This window comes from Heteronotia binoei, chromosome 18, assembly GCF_032191835.1.
Source record: "Heteronotia binoei isolate CCM8104 ecotype False Entrance Well chromosome 18, APGP_CSIRO_Hbin_v1, whole genome shotgun sequence".
NCBI classification, from domain to species: domain Eukaryota; kingdom Metazoa; phylum Chordata; class Lepidosauria; order Squamata; family Gekkonidae; genus Heteronotia; species Heteronotia binoei.
This window is the reverse complement of record NC_083240.1, coordinates 34,520,771-34,547,631: the sequence shown is the minus strand read 5'-3', so window position 1 is coordinate 34,547,631 and position 26,861 is coordinate 34,520,771. Positions and strand designations below refer to the sequence as shown.

The window sequence follows — 26,861 nt, the reverse complement described above, 5'->3', positions numbered from 1 at the left end:
TGGAATCAAGCCCCATTCTCCCAGATAAAGAGACCACGCACTTAACCACTACACCAAACTGGCTCTCAGGGTATCTGTTGTGGGGAAGGGGAGGAAAAGCAGATTGTAAGCCGCTCTGAGACTCCTTCAGATAGCGAAGGGTGGGGTATAAATCCAATCTTAGAATAAGAAGATGAAGAAGACAACAGATTTATACTTCACTCTTCTCTCTGAATCAGAGTCTCAGAGTGGCTTACAAGCTCCTTCATCTCCTTCCCTCACAACAGACACCCTGTGAGGTAGGTGGGGCTGAGAGAGCTCTCCCAGAAGCTGCCCTTTTAAGGACAACTCCTACAAGAGCTATGGCTGACCCAAGGCCATTTCAGCAGCTGCAAATGGAGAAGTGGGGAATCAAACCTGGTTCTAGAGCCCATTCTAGTCTGATCTAGTCAGGTTTCAAAAGCTAAGCAGCGTCACAGCCCTATTAGCCCTTAGATGAGAGACCCCCCCCCCCAAAAAAAACAGGGTTATTAAGTGCATACACTGACAAACCCCCTCTGTTTCTCAGCTGCCTTGGAAATCCTGTGCAGTCATCATAAATTGGCTACAACTTGATGACTTATTATTATTTCTCCTAATTGGGGCATTTTATCCCCTCTGACCAGAATTATTTCCTCTTTTCCATGGTCATAAGGTTTCCTACAAAATATCAGGTGGCCTGGTTCAATCAATATCCCTGGGCTGGATTAGCAAAGGAAGGGATGTGAGGCTTACGGTAAAATGAAGCCCAGTCTGCTGCTATGGCTGCAGAAAAGGCGGATAGGGTCAGGTGAGGGGTTGGGGAGTGCTGGGTTCAAATTCCTGCTCTAGGGAGAGCAGGCTCTCAGCCTAGGACATCTCACTGGGATAAGGTACAAAATCATGAAAATCAAATGGAGCAGGAGGTATGTTGCTCTTGGAGGAATGGTGCATTAAAAATATGATACTAACCCACAGACCCACCTCTGATAAACTGTGTCAGAAGGGGGAAGGAAATGCTCGGGGGGCAATGTTTAAATTGCACTCTACCCTGGCTCAGGTTTGGAAATCTATTAAAACACCTAGTATTAAAACTACGTTCTCAAAGGTATGGGACTTAATGATAAAAGACAAGCCGGCTACTCAAATATCACTGATGAAAAATCCCAAAATGGATAATAATTTTGTTGAAAAACGGTTTGTATTTTTTGAATATGTTAATTCTATTTGTCCAGAAGGCTGTAAAATACCACTCGGATATGCTGATCTTGAATGATATTAATGTACCGTGGATAGGTATATTGGATAACAGCCTATGTTGTATACGGTTTACCTCGAATGTAAGGTTACTATGTTCTGCTTAGGATTTTTATTTATTTATCTCATTATTTAGTTTTTTCTTACTTCGTTGGTTTGTAATCTTGCTGGGGGGGGAGTGTAGATGACCGGAGAAGGCAATGGCAAACCACCCCGTAAAAAGTCTGCCGTGAAAACATTGTGAAAGCAACGTCACCCCAGTCGGAAACGACTGCTGCTTGCACAGGGGACTACCTTTACCTTTTAAAATCTATGCTAAAGTTTCAATCAAGGTTACCTTTATTAAAAAAAAATTGCGCTCTACCAGTGCTCAGAGGCAAGCCTAGAATGGTCCCACCTAGTTTCACAAAGCCATGAGGTGTGTATTTTTACCTGGGAATCCGCTTGCCTGGCTCGAAGAGGGCACCCAGGACAGTGCAAGATTCGTACTTGGCACCCTCTAAGCCAGGAGGCGGACACACTGGCACTTTGGAGTGTTTCTCAGCTTTCAGCCTTGTTGAACCTTCTCCCACATCCTGCCCAGGCAGCTCCAGCTTCACAGCCTGACTGTTCAGCAGGGATTGCCTTTCCAGTGTGCTAACGACGGTTCTCTGTCTGAGGCTTTCATTTTTGGAAAGTGACCACTAGGAGTCGGTATAGCCCCAAACAACGACAACAATCTGCAGCTTCTTATGAATGGGAGGGAGAGCTACAGGGCAAGCTCTTGGATTTGTCTCCGTCACTGAAACGACACTTTGGGGTGGCTTCCCTTTCCTTTTATGGTGCAGCAGGGGAACCGTTTATGCTCTTTCTTACTCTACTGAGAAGAATACGACGACTGCAGATTTATACCATGCCCTTCTCTCTGAATCAGACTCAGAGCGGCTTACCATCTCCTATATCTTCTCCCCCCACAACAGACACCCTGTGAGGAGGGTGGGGCTGAGAGCGCTCTCTCCAGAAGCTGCCCTTTCAAGGACAACTCCTGCGATAGCTGTAGCTGACCCAAGGCCATTCCAGCAGCTGTAAGTGGAGGAGAGGGGAAGAAGAAAAAGATTGCAGATTTATACCCCGCCCTTCTCTCTGGATCAGAGACTCAGAGCGGCTTACAATCTCCTATATCTTGTCCCCCCACAACAGACACCCTGTGAGGTGGGTGGGGCTGAGAGGGCTCTCACAGCAGCTGCCCTTTCCAGGACAACTCCTGCGAGAGCTATGGCTGACCCAAGGCCATTCCAGCAGGTGCAAGTGGAGGAGTGGGGAATCAAACCCGGTTCTCCCCGATAAGAGTCCACACGCTTCACCACTACACCAAACTGGCTGTCTGGCTGGTCACACCCCTCCTCGGTTGCCCTTGAGGCTCCTTCTCCAGCATGGGGCAGGCAGGGGTGATCAGTTTGAAATGGGGAATGTGTCCCTTTTCATTTCTTTCCCCTCTGCTCTCTTCTCATCATCAGCTGCTGTACCCCCTTTTCATGACTGCTGCTCCCTCGGTTCCCTATGGAGCATCACACGCTGAGGCAAAAATAATATTCACCATTGCAAATGCTGAACAGGGAAATTCAGCATGAGGAAATGGAGAGCAAGGTGTTGAGGAAGGTTCGCATGGGGGAGAACTCCTAGAGCTGACCCTAGACTGTATGGCAAGGCTAATTTCTGGCACCCCCCGGCACTGATAATGTCACCGAGTCATATGGGCGAAGCCAATTTGATACCCCCAGAAGGCCAGCGCCCTAGGCAATCACCTAGTGGCAGGGCTGGCCTCGGGGAGAAGCAAGGAGGCTTTTGGAGTCTCAGTGCCAGCCTATGAAACAGCATCACTTCCCCCACTTGAAATCACAGCTTCATCTCCTTGCTCCTGAAGAGGATCTGGGTAAGGGCTGAATCCTTGCCTTGCTAGAGAAGCTTGCTGGTGGGGGGACCTTGGGCTAGTCCCTCTCATTCTGCTTAACCCTACATAGTGGCTGTTATGAGGATAAAATGGAGACGTGAAGAATGGCATTGCAAGTTGCTTTGGGTTTCCACTCGGGAGAAATGAAGGGTAGATATCTCTCTAGCTGTGTTTGTTCTGGTGCACTGGAATGAACACATGGGACCTTCTCCAGATGGTGTTAGATTTTTCAGGCACCAGCTACAGAGCTGTACTCTGGTCCTCCTCTGGGCTCATTCCGCAGAAATCCTGGTGTCCTACATAAGAACCAAACAGCCCTGCTGGAACAGTGGTCTGTATCTAGTCCAGCCTCCTAGCTCACATGGTGGTCAACCAGTTCCTCTGGAGTAGACAACCTAGAACAGGGCAGAGAGGCCAAGGCCTTCATAAGAACATAAGAAGAGCCCTGCTGGATCAGACCAGTGGTCCATCTAGTCCAGCCTCCTGTCTCACAGAGTGGCCAAACAGCTCGTCTGGACAAGCAACAACAGGACATAGAGGCCGAGGCCTTCCCTGATGTTGTCTCCTGGCTCTGGAATTCACAGGTTTAGTGCTTCTGAATACAAAGGTCACACGGGCTAGTAGCCGCTGATAGTTTTGTCACAGCACTGTGGATATGAGTGATTTTATCAGTGAAATGTCTAGCAGCCACAAGATGTTCCACGCCAGAGTCATGACGGCCCAGTTTCACAGTCCATTCTTCACGTATGCGTTGTCGGCAGGAGAGTTTTGTGCAAATGTGAGAGGAGGACCAGAGACCCTTCACCACTACGGGTGCCCACAGCTGAGGCATGGAAAAAAGAAAAGTCCAGTTGCACCTTAAAGACTAACCAAATTTGTGGCAGGTATGAGCTTTCTTGAGCTTTCCTGAGTCACTGCTCATTTTTTCAGAGGCGTGGGAGATAGATGGAGTGTGAGCTGTTTCACTTTGCCCATTTTCTCTGCAAGTGGTTCCTCATTTGTTTCGTTTACTATGCCATTTGTGCTGAGTAGATTCAGCGAAGAGGGAAATAACGGAGTGAGGGAACAGAAAAACCATGCCAAAACAAATTCCCAACGATTAGGTCCACATTGGGAGAAAGTGGAATGGAGAGGGGGAAGTTTTGAGCATCAAGACAGAGAGAACTGTTCATGCATTCTCATGTGTGTTTGTCCGTATGCATTCTCTTTAGAGGGAAACAGCCCAGTGTAGTCACCTTTACAAACAAAATCTGCAACTTGCGCTACGAACGGCACTGTAGAGGAAAGCCGCTTGAAGCAAAGAAATGCAAAGTGATGCTTGAAACACTTTAATGTGCGAAAGAAAACAGAATTGTTGCATTCCTACTATATAAGGGTATTCTTACTATGTATGAAAAGGAAACTTTTCACCATTGGCTGCAAGAATACACTTGCTGCTGTGTTTGAATTAACAGGGCATAGAAGGAGTCAACTATTACTACCCTATGAAATCTCATTCCTGGAGGGGGGGGGCACCTAGGACTAGATTCCTTTCCAGAAATACAATTATTAACATTTTACAGTTCTGGTCTTTACATAACATTTAAAAATATTTTAGTATTTTCTGCTCCAATCAATGTTTCAAATAGGATGAATTTAACTGCTCACGAGTTGCTTTTGGAATGTCCTGTCTGCAGGGCTTTTCTTGAGCAGGAACGCAGTTGTGACTGGCTTGGATCTCAGGGGGTGTGGCCTAATATGCAAATAAGTTCCTGCTGGGCTTTTTCTTCAACAAAAGCCCTGCCTGTCTGCATTTTCTCCTGGCACCTTTAACAGTTGTGTCCTATGTTTTCCTTAATTAATGGGGGGGAAACTACAAGAATGTGTAGAGGAATCTTGCAGACTGATATTTGGTTTTACTGAACAACTGTGTTCCTTAAATATGTGAGAAAAACTGGGAAAATGTGCAAACCACTGGAAATTATGCTACTAATTTTTCAGCTGGAGTCCAATAGCAGCTTAGAGACCAACAAGATTTTTGGGGTATAAGCTTTTGAGAGCCAAAGCTCCCTTCATTTGATCACTCATATCTGACAGAGGGAAATTTGACTCCTTTTTTGGTATTTGAGTGTTTGTGTGCACACCTGGAAGTCATGGCAACCTCTGGTGATTAACCTCTACTGGGGGCCTGGAGGATATTCATAGAGGGGGAGGAGAGTGGATTTATACCCTGCCCTTCATTGCTCAAAGGAGACTCAGAGCGGCTTACAATCTCCTTTCCTTGCCCTCCCCACAACAGATACCCTGTGAGGTAGGTGGGACTGAGAGAGCTCTGACAGAAACTGCTCTTGAGAGGAACAGCTCTGACAGAGTTATGACTGATCCAAGGTCACATCAGAAGCTACATGTGGAAGAGTGGGGAATTATAAATAATAAATCCTGCCCCTGCCTCCGGTCCTGGTATTCCAAGGAGGTCTCCCACCCAAGTACTTGCTGGAGTCGACCCTGCTCAGCTTCTGAGATCTGACAAGATCAGGTTTGCCAGGGCTATCCTGGTCAGGGCAGGAGATTTGACTCTTGAAAGCTTATACCACCCAAAATCTTGTTGTTTTCTAAGATGCTACAGGACTCAAACCTAGCTGTTCTGCTGCAGGGCAACATGGCTACTCCGTGAGACTAATTTTTCAGGAAGCTGCGTACTATGTTTTTTGAAATTCTCTTGCTCTCTTTGTTCTATGTGGGATTTTGCAGGGTAGTTCTGTATCTCCTAGATTGTTCAACTTTTGAAACACCATTGCAAAATGTAGGGGTTAATAGTGACATTCAGGAAAATACTGAGAGTGACTTTGTAGGGTCAGCTCATGTCCCTTTGCAGTCACTCCCTGCGGTTTCTCTGCTGAAGACCACCGTGCTTGTGTGCTTTGACGGCAGTGCGGCAAACGTCACCTTTCCTTTTAAACGGCAGCGGCCAATCTTTGTCGGTGGGTGTTTTAACAAAAATCTTCAAATGGCGTTTGTGTCTGGAAGACGTTCCTTTTGTTCGGATGGTTCTTCACGGATTTCTGGGCCAGTCGCTGACTTTGCGCTGGAAGTGAATCCATCTTAGCAGAGAAGGAACAATCTTGCATCTCAGACCAGAGCGACGGCTTTGGATCCGGGGTTATTCAGGTAGGAGGACGGCGATCCTGTGTCCAACTCCATGAAAGCAGAGTAAAGAGTGGTCAGTTGCACATCGGGTACGCTATGGCTGTTGAAACTGTTGCTGTTGTCCATCAGGCCCTGAGAAGCAAAGCACGGTGTTGACGCCAGGGGTGATGAAACGAGGACAAGAGGGTCCGTCGCCAAGCTGTCATCTTTCAGTTCCTCCCAAAGGTTCCCTGCAGCCATAATAACAAAAAAAAATGTAATGTGGTCAATGCATTCAATGCTGTATGTTTCTCCACTACCCACCTCCCCATCACTTAAGGACATAAGAGAAGCCATGTTGGATCAGGCCAATGGCCCCTCCATTCCAACACTCTGTGTCACATAAGAACATAAGAGAAGCCATGTTGGATCAGGCCAATGGCCCCTCCAGTCCAACACTCTGTGTCACATAAGAACATAAGAGAAGCCATGTTGGATCAGGCCATTGGCCCCTCCAGTCCAACACTCTGTGTCACATAAGAACATAAGAGAAGCCATGTTGGATCAGGCCAATGGCCCATCCAGTCCAACACTTTGTGTCACATAAGAACATAAGAGAAGCCATGTTGGATCAGGCCAATGGCCCCTCCGGTCCAACACTCTGTGTCACATAAGAACATAAGAGAAGCCATGTTGGATCAGGCCAATGGCCCCTCCATTCCAACACTCTGTGTCACATAAGAACATAAGAGAAGCCATGTTGGATCAGGCCAATGGCCCCTCCAGTCCAACACTCTGTGTCACATAAGAACATAAGAGAAGCCATGTTGGATCAGGCCAATGGCCCATCCAGTCCAACACTTTGTGTCACATAAGAACATAAGAGAAGCCCTGTTGGGTCAGGCCAGTGGCCCATCCAGTCCAACACTCTGTGTCACACAGCGGCCAAAAAAACAACAACAACCCCAAGTGCCATCAAGAGGTCCACCAGTGGGGCTAGAAGCCCTCCCACTGTGCCCCCCCAAGCACCAAGAATACAGAGCATCACTACCCCAGACAGAGAGTTCCAACAATAAGCTGTGGCTAATAGCCACTGATGGACTTCTGCTCCATATGCTTATCCAATCCCCTCTTGAAGCTGTCTATGCTTGTAGCCGCCACCACCTCTTGTGGCAGTGAATTCCATGTGTTAATCACCCTTTGGGTGAAGAAGTACTTCCTTTTATCAGTTCTAACCCGACTGTTCAGTAATTTCATTGACTGCCCAAGAGTTCTTGTATTGTGAGAAAAGGAGAAAAGTACTTCTTTCTCTACCTTCTCTATCCCATGCATAATCTTGTAAACCTCTATCATGTCACCCCGCAGCCGACGTTTCTCCAAACTAAAAAGCCCCAGGCATTTTAACCTTTCTTCATAGGGAAAGTGTTCGAGCCCTTTAATCATTCTAGTTGCCCTTTTCTGCACTTTTTCCAATGCTATAATATCTTTTTTGAGGTGCGGTGACCAGTTCTGTACACAGTACTCCAAATGAGGTCACACCATCAATTTATATGGGGGCATTATGATACTGGCTGATTTGTTTTCAATTCCCTTTCTAACAATTCCCAGCATGGCATTGGTCTTTTTTATTGCAACTGCACACAGTCTTGACATTTTCTAGATCCTGAAACGGCAGGGGTGGAATTTTAGCAGGAGCTCCTTTGCATATTAGGCCACATGCCTTCTTATGTAGCCAATCCTCCAAGAGCTTATTGGGCTCTTGGAGGATTGGCTACATCAGGGGTCTGTGGCCTGATATGCAAGGGAGCTCCTGCTAGAATGCCACTCCTGTGAAGCGGTATGAGTTTTGTCTGGAATCATATCTTGGAGCTGTAGCCAGGATGAGGCCTGCAAATGCATTGCCCCACCCGAAGCATCAGTTTGCTTGACATAAGTTTTCTTTTCTAAAGCAAAAACAAAGTTGCTAAAATGTTTGACATTACAGCTTTAAGGAGGAAAACTTTTTGTAGACTACCAAAACTGCTGGTTAAAAATCTTCTCTTAGACTCCTATGAGTGAGAGGCAAGGGGTAACCTGAAGGAAGTTAGGATTTATTTAAGGAAGGCATTCGCTCCTGAACTTGGACATAAGGGCTCATCTTCAACACAGATGTTTCTAACAATGGCCTTTTCTGCATTCTCATTTCACCGGCTGGTAAGTTCCTGTTTCTTCAGGGCTCCCCCTTCCCACCCCGTTTTGCTCCCTGCAGTGGTCGACTCAATATCACAGAGCATTTTTTCCAGAGTAAAAACCTGCAGTTTAAATCTGCAGGGAGATATGATGGGGAAATACATGTGTGATATCGAATTGACCACTAGAGGGCACAAAACACATGCAGAACAGGAAACCGCCACCCCCCCCCCCCCGCAAGAAACAGGAACTTACTAGTGAGTAAAATGAGAATGTGCAAAAGCCCAGTATGTACTAAAGTAACCAGGGCTTTTTTTGTAGGGGAACCCCCCCGTAGGAACTCATTTGCATATTAGGCCACACCCCCTGACATCATCATTGTTTCACACAGGGTGTTTTTTTTTGCAGAAAAAGCCCTGCCAGAACTCATTTGCATATTAGGTCATACCCCCTGACACCAAGCCAGCTGGAACTGCGTTCCTGTGCGTTCCTGCTTTAAAAAAAAAGCCATGAAAGTAACTACAAAGACCCTGGGATTCAGCAACAAAATGCTGCATGATGTGGGAAGGGGAAATAATCGATTTCCCCATTCATTAAGTGCTGGTATGACACTTCGAGTGCATCCATGTTCTGCTTTGTAGTACCTAACTTGAGGCAACTGAGATTTCTAAAATTCTTTGAGAAGGTTACTGAATAGGTGGACAAGAGTGATTCAGCAGATGTTACATTCTTCGACTTCCAAAAAGCTTTCAACAAGGTCTGTTACTTAAAGACCCCTGAGTAAACTTCAAAGTCATAAGAGGATGGGTTATCGTAAGGATTAAAAATTGGTTAGATAGGAAACGGAAGATAAGAACAAATACTCACAGGGTTGCCTGTTCCCTCCTGGCAACTGGAGAGGGATGGGGAGGGGAAACCAGGAGAAAGAGGCTACATGCCGGCATTGCGGAAGAAGTCATCATACCAGCAACTTCTGGGTGACACTCTGGTATTTGGGCAAAAACTCTATGATAAAACTGGCCTTTCTAATAGAGTTTTTGCCCAAATGCCAGAGTGTCATCAGGAAGCTGCCAGTGCGATGGTATCACTTCCTGTGCAACACTGGCAACGTGACTCAGGCCTTCCTCTTTCTACTAGCAAGTCCCCTGCTGGCCAGCTGATCAGTGGCTGGGGGACAGGGTCTGGCAGCAAGTGACCCCCCCCCCACCTCTGTTAGTGGACCTGGCAATGCTAAATCCTCACAACGGAAGGAAGTGAGGCGGGGTCCCATAAAGATTAGTATTGGTACTGGTGGTGTTTTGTTCATAAATTATCTGGAACTGGAGTTGAGCAGTGTAGTGTCCAAATTAAGATAAATTATTCAGGATAATGAAAACCCGGGCTGATAGCAAAGAGCTACTGCAAGAACTCTCTAAAGTAGGTGAGTGGGCAGCAACGTGGCAAATGAAGTTCACCGTTGATAAGTATAAAGTGATGCACATTGAAACAAACAAATCCTGTCAAACAAACAAATCCCGCCACCAGGAGGTGGTGGCGGCCACAAGTATAGCCACCTTCAAGAGGGGGTTAGATAAAAATATGGAGCACAGGTCCATCAGTGGCTGTTAGCCACAGTGTATGTGTGTATATAATTTTTTTTTTGCCACTGTGTGACACAGAGTGTTGGACTTGATGGGCCGTTGGCCTGATCCAACATGGCTTCTCTTATGTTCTTATGTTCTTTTAAATGTATGCTGATGGGATCTAAACTGGCCGAGACTGAAAACTCCCCTGAGAAAGAAAGCTACTGGGCCTTCCAACATCTAGAACAAAACTTTTAGTTTTCCCTCTAATATTGCTGAGTAGAAGTTAAACGGAAGTCCAGTCTAAATTTCTGGCAGCATCAGATTCCAAATCTGGATGTAAGGGCTGTCAAGTTGCAACTGATTTATGGTGACCTCAGCAAGGGGCTTTCAAGGCAAGTGGGAAGCAGAGGTGGATGGCCATCGCCTTCCTCTGCAGAGCCTTCCCGGGTGGTCTCCCTCCCAAGTGCCGACCCTGCTTAGCTTCCTAGATCTGATGAGAGCAGCCTGTCACCCTGCCCCCTTCCTTCCCCAGACTCCAAACAGGTGAAATAAAATCTTCTCAACAGTTACCGAGCAGTAGATAGATGGCCTGGGGATTTACCTTGGAAGTCGAAGTCAGTGAAGGAAGGATTGAGGGCATCCACGTCATTGTTGCTGAGATCTCCTTCTGGCACGAAGAGGTCGTGCACCATCCGAGCGGTTGCGTGCTCTTTCATGGCGCGTCCCGGAGGGGGTGGAGCAGGCAAGGGGGGTTCGTGGGCTGTGCCGGACAGCGCCCTGTGCTCCCCCTGTGTATCTGCAGGTGGGAGGAGTGCTTGGGGGCTGTCAGGTAACTGCTGGACGAAGGTAGGAGAGAGCGGAGCAAAGCCCGGCGCCGCCCGGTAGCAGGAAGTCTGTTGACCACGGAGAACGTTTGGCAGAGGGCTCTTGGCCGGAACTGGTCCTTGTCTGGGAACGGCATGCACAGGTTGTGCTGCAGAGATGGGTGGCTCGCACAGAGAGGGATGCTGGAGGGGCATATGCCCAGGAACTGGGGGGGTTGGGCTGCAACCTGGCAGGGAAGGTCTCAGCTTTTCGTTCTTGCCTCCAATCAGGGTGTCCAGTTCTTCTGCAAGACAAAAGTAGAAGAAAAGGGTGAATCAGACCTCTTTTGTCTGTGTCTTTGGACCTCGAGCAAGCTCCATGGGTAGCAGAATTAAGAAACGCATGAAATCAAACTGGCTCTTCTCAAAGGTCGTTGGCACCAAGTTGGCCCAAACGGAAAGTTACGTGTGCAAAGCAGGGCTTTCTTTGTAGCAGGAACTCCTTTGCATATTAGGCCACATCCCTGTGATGAAGACACTCCTCCAAGAGCTTCCAGGGCTCTTAGCACAGGGCCTACTGTAAGCTCTAGGAGGATTGTCTCCATTGGGGTGTGTGACCTAATATGCAAAGGAGCTCCTGCTACAAAAAAAAAAAAGCCCTGGTGCAAAGTACTGTCAAGTCACTGCTAATATATGGCAACCCCATTGGACTTTCAAGGCAGGAGATGAAGACAGGTGGTTTGCCTCTGCATAGCAACCGTGATGGACTTCCTTGGTGCTTTCCGGTCCAAGTACTAACCAGGGCTGGTCTCACTTAGCTTCCAAAATCTAACGAGACTGGGCTAGCCGGGACCATTCAGGTCAGGGCACTGAAACTTATGATGGTTGAAAGTGCCATTGCTATCATGTCACAGCTAGGGATGGGCACGAACCAGCTCACAAACTAAAGTCTGTGATGAATTTGGGCCAGTTCATGGTTCGTGAAGTAAAGATCATGGCACGTCAACTGGAACCAAATTTCCACAAACTTCCAAGCTGTTCATAGAGGCTTGTGTGGGTTCGTGAGTGGATATATTTCCAGACAGTCTCTGCTCGATCAAAACGTTTACAAAACTTCAAATAAATGGGAGGTGGAATTTGGAGGTCCCCTGAGACTTTGATGTCTCTAGCTTGCACAGCATCTGTTCTATACACTCCTGAACCCCCTGAACCTGTGCCTGTTAAAATGACCACCTGCACAACTAGTGGGGCTCCCTCATTTGCATCAGATCAAAGGGAGGGGGTGGAGCTGGGCTCTGCTCCCAAAACGGCAGGGCTAGAGCTCCATGTTTCCTCCCTCTCTTTAAGGATCTGGGCTATGGACTTGAAAGTCTGCCCACCCACCCCCTTTACAGTTTTATGTTTCTTCCATCTTGTTCATGGAAGGAATAGTGATGTTCTTACTTAAGCAAAGGAGCCACTCCATCTCCCCACACCTTTTGAATTGAAGCCTAGCTAGACCCTGAAGGAAATGTGGTCTGCTGCTTGCCCAAGTGTTCATCTCCCTTCAAGAGCCAGTTGGGTGTAGTGGTTAAGTGTGTAGGCTCTTATCTGGGAGAACTGGGTTTGAGTCCCCACTCCTCCACTTGCACCTGCTAGCATGGCCTTGGGTCAGTCATCGCTCTCGCACAGCTGTCCTTGAAAGAGCAGCTTCTGGGAGAGCTCTCTCAGCACCACCTACCTCACACGGTGTCTGTTGTGGGGGAGGAAGGTAAAGGAGACCATGACCGCTCTGAGATTCAGAGTATAGGGTGGGATATAAATCCAATATCATCTTCTTCAGAGCAGCCTCTTGCCAAAAATCTCCATGAACATCCCCAAAGGCAGAATGACTTCTGGAATTGGCTCATGTTTGCCTATATTTGATTCCTTTGAAATGTGGTGTGGGAGGAGAGTTTTACAGATACTATAGACCGCCAAGAAGATAAATAAGGGGGTTCTAGATCAAACCAAGCCTGAATTCTCCCTAGAAGCTAAAATGACTAAACTCAGATCATTGTACTTTGGTGACATCACACAAGAAGACAAGACTCACCGGAAAAGACAATAACGCTAGGAAAAGCTGAAGAGCTCAAGAAAAGAGGAAGACCCAACATTACAAGGGTTGACTCAATAAAGGAAGCCACAGCCTGCAATTTGCAAGACCCGAGCAAGGCTGTTTTGGAGGATATTAATAGGGATGGGCAAAACTGCTATTTGATTCCTGGTTCCTGGCTGAACCATGAACCAAACCACGAAATATGTCAGTTCGCAAACCAAACTGGTTCATGTTGGTTTGCGAGTCATTTAAAGTTTAAACCCCTGCTTTTTATGCCCAGTGGCTTTTCACAGGGAGCAGAAAACAAAGATTTCTAAACAGCTGAGCAGCAGGGACCGCTGCTCAGATGTTTGATTTAAATGGCTCTGAGCCATTTAAACCCCTACCGTTTTCGCACACAGCTTACCTCGCAGTCACAATCCTGTTCCCTCCGCAGTGTCCGGTCGGAATTTCCACGATCTGCGCCGGAGTTACAGGAAGTGCTGCGGCTTTTGCATAGCAAACATAAACTGGGTTTTAGCGGTTTACATTTGCTACACAAAAGCCACAGCACTTCCTGTAACTTCAGAGCAGATGGTGGGAAATCCGACCGGACGCTGCGGAGGGAACAGGATTGTGACTGTGAGGTAAGCTGTGTGCAAAAACGGTACCTGTTTTCTGCTTTTCGTGGGGAGCAGAAAGCAGTGGTTTAAATGGCTTTGAGCCATTCAAACCAAACATGAAAATTCATGGAACGAATTCCATCAAAATTCATAGAATGAATTGCGCCAAATTCATGGAAGTTCATGATGGTTCTTCAGTTCACAAACACTGCTTCATGAACCAGCCAAAATTTGTGATGAACTTTTGTTCATCAGCTAGTTTGTGCCCATCCTAGTCATTAATTCAGAGGGTCGCCAAAAGTCCCTTGATAACACACAACACACACAACAAATATTGATGTTGCTAGTTAAGGTTGCCTCTTCCTTCCTTCACAGCTGGGTTTTCAGCAGTGCAAATGGATTCATATCCATCCTCCCTATGCAACAGCCTTCAGTTTGCAAGATCTGAACTAGGCTGTCAATGATAGCATATTTTGGAAGACATTAATTCAGAGGACAGTCATAAATCTGAAGTGACTCGATGGCATATAACACACACACACACACACACACTATATTGGGGTGGCCAAACTGTGACTCGGGAGTCGGGAGCCACATGTGGCTCTTTCACACATATCTTTCACACATATCTCAAGACATATCTCACTGTCCTGTTGGCCAGCTTGGAGAAGGCATTTGTCTCTTTAAATCAGTTCAGCCAAGCTAGCTGACAGTTTAGAGAATTCATTTAAAGTTGCTTTCTGCCCATTTCTCTCCCCATCTATTTTCCTTCCTCCCTCCCTCCTTCCCTCCCTCCCTCCTTCCTTCCTTCCTTCCCTCCCTCAAACATCTTGATAACTTGTGGCTCTCAAACATCTGATGCTTATTCGATGTGGCTCTTATATTAAGTAAGTTTGACCACCCCTGCACTATATCTACCTATCTCACAAAATTTGGGGGAGACAGGGAGCTAGAAGGGATGACTCCATCCTTTGACTAGGGCAGGGTGGACTTACCGTCTTCCATCCCTTTTGCTTCAGCCCTTTGCTTGTGTGTCTTCTATGCCATAATATTGCAAAGAGAACATTACAACATATAAACAAATGTGGCGATGGTGGGAATTCTATGCGAGACTGAAACCAGTGCAAAAAGAAAGATTTGTGGGTTTACAAGGGAGAAGCAAACACAGAATGAGATTTTTATTTGAGCAGACCCAGCAGTGGTCAGACAGTGGGAGCCCTGCCTTCTCTCCTTCCTGCTTCCCTCTCTTTGATGGGATCCCAGGCCAATGGTTGGCCCCAGCCAGCAACCTGACAGTCATGGATTCCACCCAAGGCAGCCACACCCAGCTAGGCCCTGTTCTCCAGCACGGCTATTGCTACAGCCTTGCACAACCTAACCAAGGAAAAAAGAAAGGGAAAGGGGGGTTGTGTAGCAGGGTGTTCTCCCTTACCTGGCTTGGCCATGCTTTTCCTCACAGCCATCGGGTCTTTCCTCTTCCATTTCTGCAGCTCCTCCTGCATCTTATCGATCTTGGCGGGATTCAGGGCCCACAGGCAGCCTTTCCGCGAGGAGCTGCCCGACTTGTTTTCCACTTTTTCAAAGCACTTGTTCAGGGACAAGTTGTGGCGGACAGAGTTCTTCCAGCCGTCGGGAGCAGTCTAGCAAAGCAAGCAGGGAAAGGGGGTGAGTGGCAGGAGAGCAGGGCATGGCATTGTGGCTCTGGGGTCCTTGCTTTGCCCATGGCGGAGAAGTTCTTTTTCAGGGACAACGCTCAGCGTTCAAAGAGGCTCTCTGCGCCCCCGTGGAGTTCTTCTTTCTGAGATGTCAGGTGATGAATGGCAACACCTAGGGTTGCCAGCTCTGGTTAGGGAAATACCTGGAGATGTGGAAGGTGGGGTTTGGGGAAGGAAGGGAGCTCAGCAGGGCGTATAATGCCATAGAGTCCACCCTCCAAAGCAGCCATTTTCTCCAGGGGAAATGATCTTGATTGTCTAGAGCAGTGGCCCCCAACTTTTTTGGCCCCAGGGTCCAGCCCCAGGGCCAGCCTGCCAACTTTGGCCCCAGGGTCGGCAGGGTGGGGACACCCAATTTGGTCTTCCTCCCATGGTCCTTCCCCCCCCTGTTTTCCTCCTGTTTCCTCCTCCCTCCTTTGCCCTCATGTGGAGTCTCGCCGCCACCCTCCACGCAGCCTTGCCACCTCCCCCATGTTTCCCCCCCATACAGCCTCGCTGCCTCTTAAAGGTGAAACTTGACTCCTACTTTGTTCTATTGCTTCAGACCAACACAGCTGCTCACTTGGATCTATCCTCCCCCCCCCCCATTTTCCTCCCCGTTTCCTCCTCCCTACTTCGCCCCCCCCTGCGCAGCCTCACAGCCTCCTCCACCCCCACCCCCCTGTTTTCACCATTTTAAGGCCGGGGAAGGGGCCGTGAAGCTCCTCTCAGGTCGAACCCCCCCCCCCCCCAGGAGGAAAGGGCAGTGTCCCTCGCCACTGCTGTGGTGGTTTTCCCAGCTGATCAGCTGATTGGTGGGGGAGAGGTCAGCCTAGGAGGAACTTCACCACCCCTTCCCCAGCCTTAAAATGGTAAAAACGGGGGGGGGGGGGGAGGTGCCACGGGGCAGGGGGCGAGGCTGCACGGTCCATTGCAAACAGGGCTGGATCTGACATAAATGGGACCTTGTTTGTCTGGGACATGTCAGGTTGGGCTGAGCCATATCGGGCCAGGTCATGTATGTACCTATTTAAGATTTGGTAGCAGAGATATAAATTTTATAAAGAACACAGACAAACAACAAATACATTTTTATAAAAACTTAAAACATGCTTAAAACGGTAGCACTCATTGGTCTTTTTTTCCCCTCCCCGTTTTGCAAACTTTATTATTTTTTCAGAGGTTCAAGCACAGGTAAGTTGGCACTCATTGATCTTAAAGATGCTTTCTTTCTATTTGTCCCATGGGATCCAGGGAACTGGGCAAAGGATGCTCTGGCTCTTTCTTTCCTTCCCCAGGGGACTGGGGGGGGGGGCGAGGAGGCGCCTCAGCCAATAGAAGGAAGTGAGGCTTGGTTCAATATTTCTGCTGTGCAAATTAAGAGACTATGGCAAAGCAAACTATTCCTCCTTTCTCCCCAAGGGAGGAGTCTCAGCCAATGGAGAAAATAAAGATTTTGCTCTGTAGCTCCTGTGCAACTGAGCAAGCCTTGCAAAGCAAGCTGTTATGTAGAAAGAAGATATAGGGAGAAGAAAGCAGATGACAGCCAGTTGCTCAGGGGCCTGATAGGAGCCCTCTGGGGGCCTGATTCAGCCCCCAAACTGTATGTTTGACACCCCTGGTCTAGAAGTCAATTGCAATAGCAGGAGACCTCCAGTAGAGTAGAAGAGTTGTAGAGAGTGGGGAGTACTTCTCCCACAGTAATTGGGGGAGAGAGGAGTATGTTTAGTTCCGGTCATGTTAAAATCTGGGAAGAATTTTACCAATGATATGTTTATCAAATTTCATTTCTGTGATCCAGGAAGAAAAGCTGAACTCATGTCAGGAACCAAAACTTTACAGAGCAGCAACACCTGTAATATCCTTAGAACATCCATGGAACGTAGAGTTGCCGGATCTGGGTTAGGAAATACCTGAAGATTTTTTTGGGGGAGCCAGGGGAGGGTGGTGGTTGGGGAGGGGAGGGAGCTTAGCAGGGGACAATTTAGGGTTGCCAATCCCCAGTTGGGGGCAGGGGATCCCCCACTTCAGGGTTCATCAGAAAGTGGAGAGGCAGGGAGAATGTCTACTGGGAGAGCCAGTTTGGTGAAGTGGTTAAGTGTGTGGACTCTTATCTGGGAGAACCGGGTTTGATTCCCCACTCCTCCACATACAGCTGCTGGAATGGCCTTGGGTCAGCCATAGCTCTGGCAGGAGTTGTCCTTGAAAGGGCAGCTGCTGGGAGAGCCCTCTCAGCGCCACCCACCTCACAGGGTGCCTGTGAGGGAGAAAAGATATTGGAGATTGTAAGTTGCTCTGAGTCTCTGATTCAGAGAGAAGGCCAGGGTATAAATTTGCAGTCTTCTTCTTCTACTCCATTAGACTCTATGGAGACCAATTCCCATAGGGTATAATGGATAATTGATCTGTGGATAACTGGGGCTCTGGGAGGGCTGTTTTTTTGAGATAGAGGCACCAGAGTTTCAGCATAGCATCTGGTACCTCTCCTCAGAACACCCCCCAAGTTTCAAAAAGATTGGACCAGAGGATCCCATTCTGTGAGCCTCCCCAAAAGGTGACCCCATATTCCATTATTTCCAATGGAGGGAAGGCATTTTAAAAAAGTGTGGTCCCTTTAAATGTGATGGCTAGAACTCCCTTCGGAGTTGAAGCATACTTGTCACAACCTGGCTCCACCCCCAAAGTCTCCTGGTTCCACCCCCAAAGTCCCCAAATATTTCTTAAGTCGGACCTGGCAAACCTAAATGCCATAGAGTCCAAATTCCAAAGCAGCCATTTTCTCCAAGGGAACTGATCTCTGCCACCTGGAGATCAGTTGCAATTCCAGGAGACCTCCAGACAACCCCCTGGAAGCTGGCAACCCTAGGGCACAGGCTGAATGTTCCAGAAGAGAGGAAAGAAATCCACAATGGTGTCAGTTGCCTCAAGGGTCATATGGCGCAACCTAAAAAGGACCTATAGTTAAGTTTAAATAAAAATACCATCCTAATGAGCTGTGCCCTGTCTCTGTTGGCCTGATTCAGTTGGCCATTCAGGAAGAGGACACACACGATGATCAACATTGGATTCATCAATAGGAATAAATCAGCCATACTTGGGGAACCTGGAATTCTGGGCCAGGAAGCCATACAATTAGAGCTCACTGGACTTGGGACGTGAGTCTCTACCAAAGTTTGGGGTAAACACATTCTTGGATCCTTTAGGTTTGAGTTCTACATCCCCAAAATCATGCATCAATGAAAAGGCAAACTGTCCCTAAGACTGGAAGTGGTTTAGGGTTGCCAGCCTCCAGGTGGGGCCTGGAGATTCCCCACTTTGACAACTGATCTTCAGCTGGCAGAGATCAGCTCCCCTGGAGAAAATGGCTGCTTGGAAGGGTGGACTCTGTGGCACTTTACCATGCTGAGGCCCCTCCCCTTCCCAGACCCCACCCTCTCCCAGATCCACCCCCAAAGTCTCCACGTGTTTTCCAGCACAGACCTGGCGACCCTAAAGTGGTTTATGATGTATACATCCTGCACTCCAAGATGAATTTCTAAAAAATAATGCCCAAATGTGGTCTATACTGCTTTGTATAGCATATTGTGAGTCGGATCCTATTACATGTCTTATGAATACTTAATGTCAGGGCTTTTTTTTTTTTTAGCAGGAACGCACAGGAACACAGTTCCAGCTGGCTTGGTGCCAGGGGGTGTGGCCTAATATGCAAATGACTTCATGTTGGCCTTTTCCTGCAAAAGGCCCTGTGTGAAACAATGGTGATGTCAGGGGGTATGGCCTAATTCGCAAATGAGTTCCTGCTGGGCTTTTTCCTGCAAAAAAGGTCCTGCTTAATGCTACACTTTGGTTCTTTCTGGTGTTTCCAGACATCAGCAATCCTAATGTGTTGGTTATTGAATGTCCCATTTTGTTCATGGTACTGACTCAATGTGCGTGATCTGCCTTGATTTGCCGTGAGAAAGGTGGACCATAAATAATGTTAACAAATGAATGCTGAAGTCAACAAAACCAGACTGAACAATGAACCGTGGGAAATTAAGACCGCCACATTGAATTGTACCTGGAAGACCCGGAATGACACATTGGGTTGCCAGCTATGGGTTGGGAAATACCTAGAAATGGGGGGGGGGGCAGAGTCTGGGCAGGGTGGGGTTTGGGGAGGGGAGGCCCCTCAGCAGCATGTGATTCAATCGAGTCTACCTTCCGTAGCAGCCGTTTTCTCCAGGTGAACTGATTTTGGTCACTGGGAGATCAATGATAATAGAGTAGCCAGGTGACACCTGGAGGTTTACAACCCCAGAGACAACGCCCTGGTTGGCAAAGCCCCAGGGCTTTTTTTGTAGCAGGAACTCCTTTGCATATTAGGTCACACACCCCTGATGTAGCCAATCCTCCAAGAGCTTACAGGGCTCTTAGTACAGGGCCTACTGTAAGCTCCAGAAGTACTTGAAGGGCTGTCATATAGAGGAGGGTGTGGAATTGTTTTCTGTGGTCCCAGAAAGTAGGACCAGAACCGATGGGTTGAAGTTAAATCAAAAGAGTTTCCGGCTCAACATTAGGAAGAACTTCCTGACAGAGCGATTCCTCAGTAGAACAGGCTTCCTCGGGAGGTGGTGGGCTCTCCTTCGTGGGTTTCCTGCACTGGAAGTTGGCAATCCTACGATTCAGGTGGGGCACCATTTTGCACAGTCCAGAAAAATTCCTTGAGTAGCAGAGAGCAGCTGGACAATGCAAACTTGTTTGGCCATACCAGTTAAAAGCCCAGACTCAAAACTGGAAGGCTGCTTTGCCTGAACAATGCAAAGATAAAACGGAGGACAGGAGAACAAAGCCAATTGAGGTCCTATTGAAGGGAAAGGCAGGGGATAAAGTACCTAAATAAAGAATACATTCCATCACCTCTATAAAGTAGCAGACATTAGCCCCTCCCCGTCCTTTTAATTCATATTTTCTGTGGTTAATTAGGTAAATCACAGGCCCTCCTTCCCTTCAGGGAAAGCTCACAAAGCAGTTAATGATGCAAGATTAGAATGGAAAAATGAAGGGGGGAAATATTCCATGCACAGACACAGAATTTTCAAAATCCAGGCTTAGAGTAGCATAGCCGGTTGTGCGATCTTTTGTGCAATCAGAGAAAGGAGTGCAGCAAGAGTTGTGTGTGCATGCCACAGACTGCAAACAATGCGAGGACCCTGTAGAATTGCTGGGGTTCAGTGGAGACCCACTGACTCCACTTTCTACCTCGCCGATGGGAACGTTCCCCCTACAACGAAGGTTCTGAAGGCGATGGTGTTTCTATGTGGCTGGAAAAGCCCTTCCAATATGGAAGTTCAAAGACGGCAGTTTTCCATTTCTTTGGGGGATTGTATATTGTTATTTGGCTCATTTTTTCCCCTTGATTTTTTTTCTTTTATGCCATTTTGATGTCAGCTGTCTGCCATTAGTACACAGAAATAATACTGAAAGTTGCAGACACTGACTGGGAAAAATTCAGCACGAGGGAAACAGAAAATAGTGCAAAAATAAAGCCTCCAGGGTTTGAGATCATAAGAACATAGGAAGAGCCCTCCTGGATCAGACCAATGGTTCATCTAGTCCAGCATCTTGTTCCACACAGTGGCCAACCAGTTCCTCTGGAGGGCCAATAACAGGGCATAGAGGCCAAGGCCTTCATAAGAACATCAGAAGAGCCCTGCTGGATCAGATCAGTGGTCCATATAGTCCAGGGTTTGAGATCATAAGAACATAGGAAGAGCCCTCCTGGATCAGACCAATGGTCCATCTAGCCCAGCATCTTGTCCCTCACAATGGCCAGCAGTTCCTCTGGAGGGCCAATAACAGGGCATAGAGGCCAAGGCCTTCATAAGAACATCAGAAGAGCCCTCCTGGATCAGACCAATGGTCCATATAGTCCAGCATCTTGTCTCACACAGTGGCCAACCAATTCCTCTGGACGGCCAACAACAGGGCATAGAAGCCAAGGCCTTCATAAGAACATCAGAAGAGCCCTGCTGGATCAGATCAGTGGTCCATATAGTCCAGGGTTTGAGATCATAAGAACATAGGAAGAGCCCTGTTGGATCAGACCAATGGTCCATATAGTCCAGCATCCTGTCTCACACAGTGGCCAACCAATTCCTCTGGACAGCCAACAACAGGGCATAGAAGCCAAAGCCTTCATAAGAATATCAGAAGAGCCCTGTTGGATCAGACCAATGGTCCATCTAGTCCAGCATCCTGTCACACAGTGGCCAACCAATTCCTCTGGACGGCTAACAACAGGGCATAGAGTCTGAGGCCTTCCCCTGCTGTTGCCTCTTGGCTCCGTAATTCAGAGGTTTAGTGCCTCTGAACATGGAAATTCCCCTCAGTCACCATTTATTTATTTTTATTTATTTACTTCATTAATCTGTCGAATCTCCCTTTAAAGCTGCCTATTTCTGTGGCCACCACTGCATCCTCTGGTAGTGAATTCCACATTTTCATCACTCTCTGCGTAAAAAAGGATTCCCTTTTGTCCATCCTGAACTTACTGCTCATCAGCTTCATTGGATGGCCTAGTATTTTGGAAGAGGGAGAAGTTCTCTTTGGCAACTCTCTCCACCCCATACATAATGTCATCCCCCCTCCTCCTCACCTACCTACCTGCCCCAGGTGCAGCTGCATACCAATCCCTGGATTAGGAGAGCAGGCAGCCAACCAGCCACCAGGGACTTTGCTACACCCCCAGCAGCCCTCATTAACCCCTGGAGAAGCCCGCACCGCCCTTTCTCCACTTCTTAAATGATTTTGGGTGGTGGGTGACTTGTTGGCCTTTTGACTGAGGGAGGGGAGGTAGCCAAGGAGAGCCCTCACCTCCCCGCACCCACAGTTAAAAGGAGATAGCCCAGGTGAGATTATTCTCTGCTACGGAAGGGGCAGCAGCAGTGCACTAATTCAGGATACCCTCATTCTAGAAGAGACTCATTTCCCCAAATCTGACATGACAAAGGGCAGCCACATCTTCATTGGCAGAGCTCTGCTAAAATCCTTTCAGTGGTGCTTTTCGGCATAATATTTTAATTCTTGTCCTTCGGCCTGTGAGGAATGCTGCCTGGAGTGGCAACTCAATAACTGTTAAACTTGGTTTTGTGTCAAAGGAAATCCTGGAGTCCAACTCACACCAAGAAGTTTAGATTGTCAGCCTGGAAGGGGGGGTCATAGAAACTCTGCTTGGAAGATGTTTGGAGGAATTTGGGTTGGATTTAAGCAAGGGGTCCTTTTGTAGAAAAATAGGCGGTGGAGCTCTTTAGCGTAACTCATTAGTATATGCCAGCACCCCCCCCCCCAACCCGACGCAAGAAAGGAGAGTCTTGGGCAAGCCTGCTTGCCCTTTGTGGCTGCCCTTTGTTATGTCAGACTTGCGGAAGTGAGTCTCTTCTAGAATGAGGGTATCCTGAATTAGAGCGCTGCTGCTGCCCCTTCCGTAGCAGAGAATAATCTCACCTGGGCTATCTGCTCTGCTGCACAGAATGCTTTTCCTTGCACAGACCTGGATATGACACATGCTACATCAACTTTTCAGGGTAATTACTGGAACGGAGCACATGCAAATGGGCTGATGAAAATATCCCATTAGCAGTCCTGCAATGTCCAATGCACAAGGCAGAGTTGCCCCAAGGCACGCTGGCTCCCTTTAGCGAATGTGGGATGGGTCCCGCAATCTCTTGTAACTATCATTACATGTGTGGTGTGTAAAGTGCCATCCATTCACAGCCAACATATGTGGTGACCTTTCCCAGCAACTGAGAAGCAGAGGTGGTTGGCCATCACCTTCCTCCGCAGAGCCTTCCTTGGTGGTCCCTCATCCAAGTACTGACCCTGCTTAGCTTCCAAGATTTGACAAGATTGGGCCTATACCATGCTGCCTTCCCTCCCATCATTACATAGATCTAATGTTATAACAATGTGTGTCGCAAGCAATGTTCCCTCTAAGCTGCAGAGTCTTGTGAGCAAAAATTCGACTTTGTGAACTATTGGCATTAAAGTTGTGAGCTCCTGGCATTACAGTTGTGGGCTATTGCATAAATTATTGTGCTCTGGAGTCATCCTTCCTGAGCTAAGACAAAAACGTATGAGCTGGAGATTAAAAATCTGTCAGCTAGCTCACGCTAACTCAGTTTGGAGGGCCCACTGGTCACAGGTCATCTGAATTCCAAGCTCTTATTTTAGAAAAAAGGAAGTTTCTAGATTCTTCCATTGCAGAGTAGAGGAAAACAGAAACTTGCTTTAGAAACGGGAAAACTGGGAATTAAAAGAACCTGTTACAACATTATTTATCAATATTCAATTGCCAATTTTTAAAAAGTGGGGAAAGCGGGTGTGTGTGTGTGTGTGTGTGTGAGGATGACTGCTGCAGGGAGACCAGAGCAGGGAAACCTGCCATGAGGAAACCCCATTGCTGCTGAACTGCATCGTCACACCAGCGATGTAGGAACTGCACAAGCCATTCTTCATGTGGAAACCACCTGGTAAGCAGAAAGGGGGTGAGCTAAATCCCATAACTCACTTTTATTCTCCCAAGTGCCTTCTCTTTGAGCCCGGCAACCCTCTTGATCTTTAGAAAGTTATGGAATCTTGCACAATCCCTTCCTTTTAAAGCTGGCTCCGCGGAGAAGGGAGAGGTACTTCAAAGAGCCGTTCCGGTGGAGCTGTGTAAATTTCTTTCCCTTTTTTTTTTTCCCCCGTGGACGTGGGAGTTGGATTGTTGTGTTTCAACTAGAAAGGAGCCGGTTGCACCATCCTGAGTTGCAAAGGGCCGCGCACCCAAAGGTGAATTGGACAGTAGTTGTGTCAGGGCTGTTTTCACAGCCTGTGCGGTGGTTGAGCTGTCTCATCCCAAATTAATTGCTGCCCCACCCCTTGGCTCCCTCTGCTCTGGGAGCGACTGGGTATCTTTCCTGGATTCCTCAAGAAATGTGCAAGGTTTCACAAAGTGCTGAATGTAAGCGTGCAAGAGAACACCCTGCCCATCTAGAAGGGACAACCAAAATTTATGGCATGATGTAATGATGTAAAAAAAAAATCACCCCACGTACTAAACAGTGTGTAAGATAGCGTTGCCAACAATGGATGGAGAAATACCTGGAGATTTTGGGGGTGGAGTTTGGGGAGGGCAGGGTTTAGAGAGGGGGAGGACCTCAGGCTCCATCCTCCCAAGCAGCCATTTTCTCCACAGGGATTTACCTCTGTCACCTGGAGATCAAAAATAATAGCAGGAGATCTCCAGGTCCCATCTGGAGGCTGGCAACTGTAATTTAGTGCCCAACAGAGAGGGACGCTAAATAGAAAGTGTAGATGACTGGGGAAGGCAATGGCACACCACTCCATAAGAAGTCTGCCAAGAAAACGGCATGATGTGACATCATCCCATGGGTTGGTAACGACTCGGTGTTTGAACAGGGGACTTCCTTTACCTTTAGAGAGGGGGAAAATAGTCAGAAAACGGCAGCACTAAATGTAGAATTTGGGTTTTTTTTAGAAAGCTGCTGAGTAAGTCTACTTCACAGGGAGTCTGGATAGGGTTGCCAACCTCCAGGTGGGACCCAGAGACCTGGAATTACAACTGACTTCCAGCCTAGGGAGATCAGTCCCCCTGGAGAAGAGGGCTGCATTGAAGGATGGAATCTATGGCATCATACACCCTGCTGAGGTCCAGGGCTTTTTTTGTAGCAGGAACTCCTTTGCATATTAGGTCACACACCCCTGATGCAGACAATCCTCTGAGAGCTTACAGGACTCTTAGTACAGGGCCTACTGTAAGCTCCAGGAGGATTGACTACATTAGGGGGTGTGGCCTAATATGCAAAGGAGTTCCTGCTATAAAAAAAGCCCTGCTGAGGTCCCACCTTCTGCCCTCTCCAGGCTTCACCTCCAAATCTCCAGGAATTTCCCAGCCCGCAGCTGGTGGCCTTCAATCTGGAGCAGCATCTTGCCCTAGAAGGCCTGGCTGTAAACCCTGGCCTCTCTAAAATATGGTCTTCTCAGGAGGACCCTCCCTCCTGCATACGTCCAGTGACTGGCCAGGGCTCAGCTAGCAGGAATGGACCCTGCAGAGCACCTAATCAGCAATTGGGTTGCTTCATTTCTGTCCCATTAACCACCTCCAACAACTTTTCTCCTGCTTATTTTCGTGGATGAGCCTTTTCCTATGGTCAAAGGCAGCCAGGCTTTTGTGCGGTTCCACCACACCCAGGGCTTTTTTTTATAGCAGGAACTCCTTTGCAAATTAGGCCACACACCCCTGATGTACCCAATCCACCAAGAGCTTAGAGGATGCCCTGTACTAAGAGCCCTGTAAGCTCTTGGAGGATTGGCTACATCAGGGGGGTATAGCCCAGGGGCTCGGGAGCCACATGTGGCTCTTTCACACATATTGTGTGGCTCTTGAAGCCCCCCACCACCATATCAGTCGTCTTGGAGAAGGCATTTGCCTCTTTAAATCACTTCTCCAAGCCAAGACAAATTAGCTGGTGGCTTGGAGAATGCACTTATTAAAGTTGCTTTCTTTCCACCTCTCTCTCCTTCCTCACTCCCCCCTCCCTTTTTCATCTGACATTCATGTCTTGCAGCTCTCAAGCATCTGACATTTATTGTCTGTGACTCTTACGTAAAGCAAGTTTGGCCACCCCTTGTACAGCCTAATATGCAAAGGAGTTCCTGCTCAAAAATAAGAAGAAGCCATGACCACACCAGTGTGCCATTTGGGGCCGAGGATTTGGTGCCCTGCACGCAAGCTCTGAGGTTGGGAGGGTGTGAAGAAGTGCAGAGTGTTTGTGTCCGCGTAGCCCCTCCCTTGCTTCTCACCTGCAGTTCCCAGTGAATCACTGGGGAGCAGGGAGATGCAGATAAAAGTGTTTCCCCCATGGAGACAGGCGCCTGTCATTTCCCTGTTGCTGCAGCAGTTGCTGGGATAGCATGGCAAGAGCTCCTCCACATGGCAGGGTTCCCTGTAGTTCCCCCCCACTCCCAGTCCCGCAGCAGCTCCCTTTCTCCTGGGATTGCCAGGTACCCCCTGGCCGCCAACAGAGGATGGGGGACGAAGGGCTGCCAGATCCATGTTGGGAAACCCCTAGACCAAGGGTGACCAAACTTGTTTAATGTTAGAGCCACAGAGAATAAACATCAGGAAGGAAGGAAGGAAGGAAGGAAGGAAGGAAGGAAGGAAGGAAGGAAGGAAGGAAGGAAGGAAGGAAGGAAGGAAGGAGATGGGGGAGGGAGGAAAGGTGGAAAGAAAGCAACTTTAACTTTAAATGCAGTCTCCGAGCCACGTGTTGGCTTGGAGAAGTAATTTAAAGAGACAAAAGCCTTTTCCACTGGGGCTTTGAGAGCTGCACAATATGTGTGAAAGAGTCACACGTGGCTCCTGAGCCGCAGTTTGGCCTCCCCTGTTGTGATCGCAGCCTGTTTCCCTCCCCTTCCAAACCCTTGGTCTGCTTCCAGAGGCACGCAGGGCATTTGGGGTCAAACAGTTTCCTAGAGGGACGCCCAGGCAACTCCTCCAGCCCAGCCCCCAAGAACCCAGAGGCCTGTCTAAACAGGAGCGGTTTGGCCTGCTGCCTAAAACCCCCAGTGCCCTGTCAATCAGGGATCCTGACGGAAGCAGCACGCTGAGCCTTCAGGC

General features: G+C 48.1%; 1 protein-coding gene across 1 annotated transcript in view; it reads right to left on the bottom strand.

The window, feature by feature from the left end:
- Positions 1–6,183: 6,183 nt before the first annotated feature.
- FOXN1 (forkhead box N1) overlaps positions 6,184–26,861 on the bottom strand; it is a 40,197-nt gene continuing 19,519 nt past the window's right edge. The window contains exons 6-8 of the mRNA XM_060259502.1: positions 14,938–15,145; positions 10,625–11,131; positions 6,184–6,540 (exon numbers count right to left, since the gene is read on the bottom strand). Of these exons, the coding sequence (XP_060115485.1) occupies positions 6,293–6,540; positions 10,625–11,131; positions 14,938–15,145 (963 nt within the window). The 3' untranslated portion in view covers positions 6,184–6,292. The remainder of the gene's footprint in view (positions 6,541–10,624; positions 11,132–14,937; positions 15,146–26,861) is intronic.